This window comes from Silurus meridionalis, chromosome 24 (assembly GCF_014805685.1).
Source record: "Silurus meridionalis isolate SWU-2019-XX chromosome 24, ASM1480568v1, whole genome shotgun sequence".
NCBI classification, from domain to species: Eukaryota; Metazoa; Chordata; class Actinopteri; order Siluriformes; family Siluridae; genus Silurus; species Silurus meridionalis.
Genome location: NC_060907.1, coordinates 14,619,094 through 14,631,235, shown reverse-complemented (window position 1 = coordinate 14,631,235; position 12,142 = coordinate 14,619,094). Strand labels below are relative to the sequence as shown.

Sequence of the window (12,142 nt, the reverse complement as noted above, 5' to 3'; positions counted from 1 at the left end):
TTGATATAATATTCATTAGAGAAATTATACTGAATATATTTTTATTTTATTTATTGGTTTTGAGAATCAACTGATTTAAGTATGTTACCAGAGCGGAAAAGGGCAAAAAAAATGGACAACGTCATTGTTCAGGATTCAGTCTGGGTTTCTTTTGAAACAGGATGTTTCGGATGTACAACCATAAAGTGTGTCTGAAACCGGTAACACAAGTTGATATTTATATTTATTAACACATTTCATGTTACACACACTTCATGTTTATTGTTTTTTTTTTTTGTATTGCTATAGTTTACAGAAACCAAAAGAAATCAATGGAACAAAAATACAAAAACTGGACATTTGTGTCAAAGAAAATATACAACGTCATATTGTGTATATACAAATAATATATATTAATAATGATGTAATAATGTGTATATACTTCAAAATGTTAATAATTAAAGGTGTAAAGGTTTTAAATACAACTTTCAATATAGAAATTACACTAATTTTACAGAAGTTTATGTTTGCCTTGATGTAGATGATATTCAATAAATCAAAACTAAGAATAGATAGATAGATAGATAGATAGATAGATAGATAGATAGATAGATAGATAGATAGATAGATAGATAGATAGATAGATAGAAAAAAGAAAGAAGGAGAAACGTTGTGGTAGACTTGAATAGATTTCATTATTTACACAAAGAGGTTAGAATAAGGTTAGCTTATATACTAGCAAACACCACTAATCTTAATCACACAGAGGTTAATGTGGTAGTGATATGATATAAATCCTAACCCTATATATATATATATATATATATATATATATATATATATATATATATATATATATATATATATATAAGTGATGCTAGCTACTGAAATGCAGTGTTTGGAGACATTTGGCCGCCATTTTGAATTAGACTGAAGTATTTGCTCTGATGCCCTCACTCCGGGATACCTGTGCGCGAGCGGCGCCATGACGTCACGTGAAGCACCTGTTTGGGGGAGGGGTTAGAGGACTGCGGAAGGTTGTGGAGGAACAGGGCCGAGCAGCAGCCTGGGGACACTCAGGGAAACTTCAGCTAACCTACTGCAGGTTTAATCTTTTTAAACACAAAAAACTGCCAATTTTATACAACAATTTTTTCTACATAGTTGTGTTTTTTTTTTGTGAGTTTCATATGTGCTCATACATTTTGTGTTTTGAATAAACTCAAAATGAAGTCACTGATACTGGCGCCGGTGCTCCTCAGTCTTCTGCTCTCAGGTAAGAGTCGCTTTAAAGACTTTCCCCCCGTTTAATTTAGGTATTTAGAATGAAAACGAAATGTTGTGTGTATATACATGTATATAAACTTCAGTACAGACGAAACCGAAAAAGATACAACAATGGACATTAGTATCGGTCACGTGATTACAGGTGTTTACGGATGACTACACGACGCTTCCTTCTGTTTGTCTCTTGGCTCGGTTTTTATTTTTATTTATTGAAAACTTAATGAAGCTGTTTATTATCAGTTTAGGAATGAAATTCTACATATTTGGCTCGTATAGAACAATTTCAAAGTGTTTCAGACTTTGACAATTATTTACACACACACACACACACACACATATGTACATACATACATACATACATACATACATGTATGTATGTTTACATATATGTATGTATATTTACACACACATACACACGCACACACACACACATATACATATATACGTGTATGTGTGCGCGTGTGTATACTTTTAATAATACAAAATGTTATCACACACATACAAATATGTATGTGTATATTCTGAAGATAACCAGAAGCAGTAAAAGTCTGTTTGTATGAGTTGATTTGTGTGTTACTGTGTGGGCATTTGTATGTATTGGTGTGTGATGGTGTGGGTTTTTAGCAGCATGAAAATATTTCCTGTCCTGCTCTCTACCTTTCCAGTTCAGCAGGTTTTGCTCTTTTTGTTTCACTAACATCTCTCTCTCTCTCTCTCTCTCTCTCTCTCTCTCTCTCTCTCTCTCTCTCTCTCTCAATGATTCTATAATAATTAACACATAACTCTATAATCTCAATGTTTTTGTCATTTTTAAGACCTTGTTGTATTTACATGTGCACACACTTTACACGATTTCTAATTAAACCATACGACAGAAGAGATCAGAAAAGCTTCAATCTTTACAAACCTTAAACAATCCAATAAGATATTTTAATAATTCAATAATTTCAAAAATGCTTCTATATTTAAGTGCCATATGTCCCACAACCATACTGTGATTAGGTATGATTTATGGTTTAACTAAACCACATGAGTTTTCTAGGAGTCCTTAATTTTTCTGAATTGTGGTGTATGTATCGTGTACTATGTAGAGTTCTATCTCTTGTACTGTATGTTTCTGTGTATAGTGTTTTCTTCTGTTATTATCTCATGCAGCTGCATGCCATCCTTCGTCCTGGGCAAATGTCCGACGAATATGTAGATGTATGTTACACTATATTTCATCTGTCTTGAAATACTGTACCTTGTAAAGCGTCCTTGAGCTTGGGAAAGGCGCTATATAAATTAAACATGTTATTATTATTATTACTAGAATTAACCTGAACAATGATTTTAAAACAAATTCAGTAATTTTAGACTTTTTTTTAACATAATATGTAGAGAGATTATGGAAAAATGAGAGATTTAAAGTTCTATAAGTTCTATTCTTCTATAAGTTGTTTCTTTGATATGCACTTTGATATGGCTCGGGTGCATAGGTAAGCGCGCGTGCGTGTGTGTGTGTGTGTGAGAGAAAAGGTGTGTGATGTTTATGTTCACGTTTGATCTATTTATACGGAATGACGAACACGCAGGAATTTTTGTTTCTCAGTGGCACATCTGGTTGACGTTTGTGTTGTGAAATAGATTTTTTGTCATTTCCAATCAGACTTTTGAGCTTCAAATTTTTTGTGTTTTTTTTTTTTTTTTTTTCTGAATAATTCTTTCCTCACCAATGTGTATTTGTTTATCATACAGAAGTGTATTCGGTCCAGGTGACGACACCTGTGTCGCAGTACAGCACAGGTCTGTTTGTCCCTATCACACTCCGCTGTGATTATTCCACTTCAGCCAACCTTCAGACTGTGCTGGTCACGTGGCTCTACAAGTCGTTCTGCAAAGACCCTGTGCTCGAATACTACTCCACAGGTGAGGGTCAAAAGTTCACCACATGCTGTATACTTGCAGTATCTGAATCACAGAAAGGAAGGATGAAGGAAAGGATGTGTTAGAAAGGATTTGAACTGAGAACTTGTGTGAGAACTTCTGTTTAATATAGACTTAATGCAATATGAGATTTTAACAGGGTAGTGTTTTTAATGTAGATTTTTATTCCACTACTCAGTTTAAACTTGTGGTGAATGTGAATACTATCTAAGTGGACCAAGTGTTCAGCATGTGAAGGGGAAGTTTGCTGAAATATAGTTAATCTAAAGACAACTGTAATTCATTTATTCTACACAAAAAAAAAAACCCACTGTAGGATTCTCTATGTAGTCCCTTTTAACATAGGATGAATTATTTATTATAATTTTGTTGGTGCTCTGTGAACTTGCTCTTCAGGCTACCAGGCAACTCTCCAACTGGGTCAGGATCCGTCCAATGACTGCCCAGATAGCCAGCGCACTATTAGGACTGTGGCTCAGAAATACGGCTCCGGTGAGACGACTCTGGGTCCAGAATACAGCGGGCGTAGAATCACCGTCCAGAACAGTATGTCTGTTTCATTGTTCGTTTATAATCTCCCAGAGCATGAAATCATTATTTATTCCAAGCAATAGATCCGTAGATTCTGCCCCAGTGCCCAGAAGAAGGAATTAAAATCCCAAGGCAGAATTTTCAGTGCAATTGAGTGATCTTAAGTCAATATTATTGATATGGCAAGATTGAATGCTGACGTCTGATAGTTACCCAAAAACAAACGAGTTTATTAAAGATTTAATTTTACAGAAAAATTTAGATTTTGCATTAATATATTTCCATATCCCACTGAAATTAAAAGAACATATGCATCTCAGCAAGAACTGATATGACTTTTTTTTTTACTGACTGATTAACAATTGTTAAAAACAAAAAAAGTGCATTTTTGATTTTGATCATATGATTTTTAGTATGTTTCACGGTCTGTCACTTTCTCTCCATCTCCGTCTATCAGAGGCGGACCTGTTGATCCAAGAGGTGATGTGGTGGGACAATGGTGTCTACGTTTGCTCTGTTGATGCCCCTGGAGATACAAGTGGATATCCGACGAAATACATCAAGCTCATAGTTTACAGTAAGCACTTGATATTGGGAATGGAAACCAGGGAACCCATGACACAAACACTCTTGTCTTTAAATATACAAGTAAGATATGAGCTTCCTAATAACTAATGTGTCTTTGTCTTTTTAGATTGGCTGACTGTATTCTTCTTAATCATCGGGGCCTTTCTCCTTATCATCCTCTTTTGCATCTGCTGCTGCCAGTGTTGCCCGCAGAAATGTTGCTGCTATGTCCGTTGCCCATGCTGCCCACGAACCTGCTGCTGCCCCGAGAAAAGTAAGAATTACCATACATATTAAAGATTATAACAATAATGTATTGTATTTGAGTGAGGAAATCGATAAATGACTGCAACAGGCAGGTATACGCCTTGAAACTGTAACCTACTAGTCATGGACCGTAAAGATTTTGAATGAAAATAAAAGAAACGCGTACAGCTAGTCCCTACTTCGCAAGCTGAGACATGGCCTAGCCTACCCATGAAACCTTAAAGAAAATATTAGTATGAGGTAGAATAGTGTCATTTGTTAAATTATTAACAAATAATTTTGTAAAACAACAATTTACTGTACCGTACTGTATAAACCATACAGTATATATATGTGGCTGCTGGCTGTCCAGACTGGTTCGTGAGTGAAGGGCTGTGCACTCTGTTTCAGTGTCTGGCAACGGCGATAAAAAGGAGAGACGAGAGCTACACTGGGCTTTAAAACACCAAAAACACAAGGGGAAAAAAATCTAATCCAAAACGATTGAAGGCATCTCACAAGTTTTGCCTGCCACGCAAAACTTCAATTATTAGTATTTTTACTGTGCTGTTTTTGATATCGTAAGATTGAAGAGTCGTAAGTCGAACCATCGTGCATTAGGGCAGGGACTTCCTGTATTTCTGAATAAAGAACTATAAGTGAACTTCAAACCTTAATTCTAGTGTTTCCAAATAAATAAATAAAAACACTTCTGCTTCAATTTCATGATCTTTAAAGGTGTACAAACAGGCATGTGCTTTCATTCAAGCGTACAATCAGTATGCGTCCTTGTTAATAGTCTTTTAACTTCTCATACTCCTGCAGCACTGACAGGCAGGATGTGGCTGCTCCCCTCTCCAACCAGTGAATTCAAAAGCACTATGGCGCTCACTTGTGGCCATCGATTATATTGCAGTTTTGGAATAGATTGCATTCAAAAAAAAAGCAAACAGATTGAAATTAACTAACACTCTGTTCTTGCTCTTAGTGGTGATGCAACACAGGATGATGAAAGAGGCCCAGAAGGCGATGAGCTCCTGGACTAATGGTCAACCGATCTACGCACCCCTGAGCTCTCACAGCTCTGCATATCAAATGAATCCCATGTTGTATGCAGGTCAGTTCATTTGAATTTGGCATATATGAAGTGTTCTTTTTATTTAGAATTGAACAAGACCTTATTCCAGGGTATACATCTTTCACTATAATGCCATAGCTAAACTAATTTCTATAACCAATGATTTTATCTATGAATGATACACTTAAGCAGTCACGTGTTCACTAAAGCCTTACATTCTTGTTTTAGGTTCAGCATCAGGAAAGATCCCCATGTCCCCCATTCCTCCTATGCCCCTCCCACATCCTGGTCATCCTGGCCCTATGCCTGTCCACATGCCTGTCCACATGGCAGGACCTATGCCAGGACCTATGCCAGGACCTATGTCATCACTAAGCATGCACAGCAGGGACAGTGCCAACAAGGTCCTGGATTATCTTGAGAACCAGGTGAGGGAGATGGAAGTAAACAACGGCATGATTCCACCTCAGCCCGTGCACATGGTCCAGACTGTGCCCTTCTCCGCCGGCCCACCCAGCATGCTTTCTGGGTTGGACGATGGCCCCGCCTCCCGCCGTCACCACCCGACACACTCTAGTGGCTCGTCAAGCTACAACCGGCAGCGCCGGCCTCCTTCATCTAGACATGGCATTCCACGCAGTTACAGCCAGGAAGACTTTCTGGATAACCGGAGCCAAGCGAGTTATCGGCCTCGTTCACGATCAAGAGAGGACTTGCTGGAGAACGGTAGAGGATACTCGGAATATGAAAGCGGCAGGAGATCAGGTGGACCTAGAAACGGAGCCCGGGGTGGACCCAGAGCCGGACAGTGGTCTGATCACCCACCGAGCTACAGCGAGTATGAGCCAGGCCAGAAGCCGACAAGGCGGCCCGATCGCTACCCTGTAAGAGTCTAAAAACCTTCTTTTCTAAAAAAAAAAAAATTGTACATGTTTTTCCAAACATTTAATAGCTTGCTCTACCTTCCTGGGATTACATCTGTTCAGGTTTTTTTTTTTGACAATCCTACTAACACTTGGACCTGGAGATTATTTTTTTCTTAAGCACTTCTTCTCTTTTTTGACCTCAAAGTCATTGAGGCCAAGCTGCCACTGCTGGGCCCTTGAGCAAGGCCCTTAACCCTCCTCTGCTCAGGTGTAAATCGCTCTGGATTAGGGCGTCTGCCAAATGCCATAAATGTAAATGATTGGGAATTCTCTGGGTGTTTTAGGACACACTATGGTGCTGAAATTGCACAGAAACACACAGACATTCTTTTTATTTTATTTTTTGGATTGGATATTAACCAAGACTTCTCTTTTCCTCAGGCTACCAGTTCATTGAGTGGTACAAGTGTAGTAATCTGAAGCCTCTCTGCCTTGCACCATTACGGAGACTATCCCGAAAGCATGTGCCAAGGACAGCACTGCATAGTGAAAAGTATTTGAAGATTTTTATATACTTTGTAAAGAAATGTTACACTGGGCATGACCAACACTGCCTTTTGAGACCTACTGCCTTAATTCCTAAGCTTCAAAGAATTGAAGGATGTTAATGCTGTTAGACAGTTTTTTTATTCCCCATCAATGGGTGAGCCTTTGGGCTCTTTTGCCAATTTCATCCCATCTGTTCCATGCTGTATTTCAAGGCAACATAAAATTCAGTGGCTGCCCCGACTCTAGGGATTTTAAGAACATGGTTTGTAAAATGAAGCAGGTGAGCAGTTTCTCCTTTTCTAGTCCATAATCTAGTGCAACCAACTGTAAAGTGTGTGTATGTATGTGTGTGTGTGTATGTATGTAATGTGTGTGTGTGATGTGATGTATATAAATAAAATATTAAACAGCTATAGAATCATGATGTGCCCCATATTGTGTGTGTGTGTGTGTGTGTGTGTGTGTATGTATATATGTATATGTGTGTATGTGTATATATATATATATATATATATATATATATATATATATATATATATATACATACACACACACACACACACACACACACACGTGTATATATTTTAGAGCTGCCAAAAATAAGTTTTTTGTTTGGATTTCTTTAAAAGGTGGTTTTAACGACACTAATGTTGTTAAAGTGCGATTAATGCGGCACACATTTCTGTTTGACCATTTTTTATTATAAATATAAATAGGTAAAGAGGCAAAATTAAAAACCTTCAACGCAACCCACGATTATTCTCAACGTCGGATATAAAAAAAATAAATAAACAACTCCACTGAAAATAATTGTACATTATTTAAATAATTTGTATTACTGTCTTGAAACAAGCTCCAAAATACACAATGATGCACACATTTAAACAGTCTGTGTGGAAACATGGCAAAAGTTCAGTTTGGTCCTGATGATATTACAATCATGTGATTAATCACAGATAAATATGTGAAGTGATTGACAGCCCTAAAAAAAAAAAAAATTAATAAAAAATTATATATATATATATATATATATATATATATATATATATATATATATATATATATATATATATATATATATATATATATATGGGGCACACATCATGATTTTAAAGCTGTTTACATAAAATTATGAATCTTGTGTGTGTATATATTTTAAGTGTATTTATTCTTGTAAGCAATTTCTGAAAATGGTTATTTTCTGTCAGAAGCACATTTTGAGTAAAAAAAAAAAAAATTTCTTATCCTCTAAGCTCCAACAAACAGTTATATTATTACAATCTATAGTTTAGATACATCTGTCTAAATGAAGTAAACCCAATCCGTGAATCCGTGGGTAGCGGTAACATACCTGTGTCCTTTTTTTCTTTTGTATATAGTCTTTTATTTTTTTTTTTTTTTTATGCAACATTTTTACATATGATATTCATCAATTGTCTGATACAAGCTCAACAAATAATGTAAAAAATAAAAAAAATTAAGAACCTAAATACATAAAATTAAAATAAATTTGAATTTAAAGATTTATATAGAAAAATGACTTGTTGCCATGTATGTGGTGGAAGGTTTTTTGTGGTATTTGTGATTTTTATGAGCATTGTCAGGTATAACTTAAAAAATAAAGCTGTAATTAAATGTTATGTCCCCTCTAATTTGTACTTTCACATAGAAATCCTAAATAAACTAATGATTAATATATACAGTACCAGTCCAAAGTTTGGACACACCCTCCTCCTTCAGGTTTTTTTTTTCCTTTTGTAGCAGTAATAAGGCTATTGACTGATGGTCTAAAGCACATTCAGAAGGCGTTTAAGAAAAGTCACAAACGAACCCTGGATCAGGCACAACTGTGAACTGAAAGCCATTCCAGGTAATCCAGAGAATCTGATCAGATAAATTTGCTAAACTGTCAACAAAGCTAAAACTTGGGGGAATTTAAAATCTTAACATATTGTGGTTTATTTAATACTTTCTTTTTGCTTACTACATAATTCCATACGTGTTATTTCATATTTTGAATGTCTTAAGTATTTAATGTACAATGTAATATGAAAATAAGAGAAATAAAGAAAAACTAGTGAGCAAGGAGGGGTGTGCATTTTTTTTTTAATGATATATGTAACCATATAACCATATATAATGCAAAAAAACAATACTAATCATTTATATACATTCTTTATATAAAAAAATTACATATACACATTATTTATATTATATATATCACAGAAATCACAATATATGATTTTTTTTAACTATATATATATATATATATATATATATATATATATATATATATATATATATATATATATATATATATATATATATATATATATATAACCCAGCCATTAGGGGGGCACAATCCAATGTGGGGAGGGTTGGGTTAGGAAGGGCATCCAGCGTAAAACGTGCCAAATCAAATATGCGGATCACAAAGGAGAATTTCATACCGGATCGGTCGAGGCCCGGGTTAACAACGACCGCCACAGGTATCGTTAGCCGACAGGGTACCGTGGAAATTGGGCTACTGTTGGTCAAGGAGGAGAAGGAGAGGAGGAAGACGTCTACAGAGACGGCAGGAAAAGGAGCAGTGTAGGAGAGTAGAGGTTCGGGTTGGTACTTTAAATGTTGGTACTATGAAGGGTAAAGGGAGAGATAGCTGATATGATGGAGAGGAGAAAGGTAGATATGCTGTGTGTTCAGGAGACCAAGTGGAAAGGGAGTAAGGCCAGGAACATTGGAGGTGGGTTTAAACTGTTTTATCATGGTGTGGATGGGAAGAGAAATGGTGTAGGGGTGATTCTGAAGGAAGAGTACAGTAAGAGTGTAGTGGAGGTGAAGAGAGTTTCTGATAGGGTGATGATCGTGAAGGTGGAAGTTGAAGGATGATGATAAATGTCATCAGTGCCTATGCTCCACAAGTTGGCTGTGAGATGGAGGAAAAGGAAAGATTCTGGAGTGAATTAGATGAAGTGGTAGATGGTGTACCTAGGAAAGAACGATTGGTGATTGGGGCAGACTTTAATGGGCATGTAGGTGAAGGAACAGAGGTGATGAGGAGGTGATGGGTAGGTATGGTTTTAAGGAGAGGAATGTGGAAGGGCAGATGGTGGTAGATTTTGCTAAAAGGATGGAAATGGCAGTGGTGAACACGTATTTTAAGAAGAAGGAGGATCATAGGGTGACGATAAGAGTGGAGGAAGGTGCACACAGGTGGACTATGTGCTATGCAGGAGATGCAACCTGAAGGAGATTGGAGACTGTAAGGTGTTGGCGGGGACAGTGTAGCTAGACAGCATCGGATGGTGGTCTGTAGGATGGTTTTGGAGGCGAAGAAGAAGAGGAGGAAAGTAAGGATTGAAAGAAGAATAAGATGGTGGAAACTGAAGGAGGAAGAGTGTAGTGTGAGGTTCAGGGAAGAGGTCAGACAGGGGCTTGGTGGTGGTGAAGAGGTGCCGGATGATTGGGCAACTACTGCAGGAGTGATGAGGGAGGCAGCTAGAAAAGTACTTGGTGTGACATCTGGAAATAGAAAGCAAGACAAGGAGACGTGGTGGTGGAATGAGGAAGTGCAGGAGAGCATTAGGGAAAGAGGTTGGCAAAACAGAAGTGGGATCGACAGAGTGATGAGAAAAGTAGGCAGGATTACAAGGAGATGCGGCAGCAGGTAAAAAGGGATGTGGCGAAAGCCAAGGAAAAGGCATATGAGGAGCTGTATAAGAGGTTGGACACTAAGGAAGGAGAAAAGGATTTATACCGATTGGCCAGGCAGAGGGACCGAGCTGGGAAGGATGTACTGCAAGTTAGAGCAATAAAGGATGGAGAGGAAATGTGTTGACTAGTGAGGAGAGTGTGTTGAGAAGGTGGAGGGAGTATTTTGAGCAGCTGATGAATGAGGAAAATCACAGAGAGAAGGTTGGATGATGTGGAGTTGGTGAAGCAGGATGTAGATAGGATTAGTAAGGAGGAAGTGAGAGCAGCGATTAAGAGGATGAAGAATGGAAAGTCGGTTGGACCAGATGACATACCGGTAGAAGCGTGGAGATGTTTAGGAGAGATGGCAGTGGGTTTTTAACCAGATTGTTTAACAGGATTCTGGAAGGAGAGGATGCCTGAGGAATGGAGAAGGAGTGTGCTGGTACCGATCTTTAAGCATAAGGAGATGTGCAGACCTGCAGTAACTACAGGGGAATTAAGTTGATCAGTCACACCATGAAGTTATGGGAAAGAGTAGTGGAAGCCAGGCTGAGAGAAGAGGTGACCATCTGTGAGCAACAGTATGGTTTCATGCCAAGGAAGAGCACCACAGATGCCTTATTTGCTTTGAGGATGTTGATGGAGAAGTATAGAGAAGGACAGAAGGAATTGCATTGTGTATTTGTGGATTTAGAAAGCGTCGACAGAGTGCCAAGAGAGGAGTTGTGGTATTGTATGAGGAAGTCAGGTGTGTCAGAGAAGTATGTGAGGGTGGTGAAGGACATGTATGAGGACAGTGTGACGGCAGTGAAGTGTGCAGTAGGTACGACAGACTGGTTCAGGGTGAAGGTTGGACTGCATCAAGGATCGGCCCTGAGCCCTTTCCTGTTTGCAGTGGTGATGGACAGGTTGACGGACGAGGTCAGACAGGAGTCTCCCTGGACTATGATGTTTGCAGATGATATTGTGATTTGTGGTGAGAGTAGAGCAGGTTGAGAAGAGCCTGGAGAGGTGGAGATATGCGCTGGAGAGAAGGGGAATGAAAGTCAGTAGGAGTAAGACAGAGTACATGTGTGTGAATGAGAGGGAGGGCAGTGGGTGATGCGGTTGCAGGGAGAAGAGGTGGAGAAGGTGGAGGTTCAGGTACCTGGGGTCAACAGTGCAAAGTAATGGAGAGTGTGTTAGAAGTAAAGAAAAGAGTGCAGGCAGGGTGGAGTGGGTGGAGAAGAGTGACAGGAGTGATTTGTGATAGTAGGGTATCTGCAAGAATGAAAGGGAAAGTTTATAGGACTGTGGTGAGACCTGCGATGTTGTATGGATTAGAGACAGTGGCATTGAGTAAAAGGCAGGAGGCAGAGCTGGAGGTAGCAGAGCTGAAGATGTTAAGGTTTTCGTTGGGAGTGACGAGGATGGACAA

At 38.3% G+C, this 12,142-nt stretch overlaps 1 protein-coding gene across 1 annotated transcript; it reads left to right on the top strand.

The window, feature by feature from the left end:
- The first annotated feature begins 1,013 nt into the window (after positions 1-1,013).
- On the top strand, positions 1,014-7,503 carry ildr1a (immunoglobulin-like domain containing receptor 1a). Its single transcript, XM_046838400.1, has 8 exons — positions 1,014-1,255; positions 3,004-3,174; positions 3,589-3,738; positions 4,181-4,300; positions 4,418-4,564; positions 5,525-5,653; positions 5,843-6,498; positions 6,922-7,503. Exons 1-8 carry the CDS (start codon positions 1,207-1,209, stop codon positions 6,958-6,960), a joined length of 1,461 nt encoding a protein of 486 aa, XP_046694356.1. The 5' UTR covers positions 1,014-1,206; the 3' UTR covers positions 6,961-7,503.
- The last annotated feature ends 4,639 nt before the right edge of the window (positions 7,504-12,142 follow it).

Excerpts from the sequence above, each read along its gene's own strand:
- ildr1a (XM_046838400.1), top strand. The coding sequence starts at position 1,207 with ATGAAGTCACTGATACTGGCGCCGGTGCTCCTCAGTCTTCTGCTCTCA. Across the intron at positions 4,301-4,417 it reads CATCAAGCTCATAGTTTACA|ATTGGCTGACTGTATTCTTC; the intron begins GTAAGCACTTGA and ends TTGTCTTTTTAG. Across the intron at positions 5,654-5,842 it reads GAATCCCATGTTGTATGCAG|GTTCAGCATCAGGAAAGATC; the intron begins GTCAGTTCATTT and ends TTCTTGTTTTAG.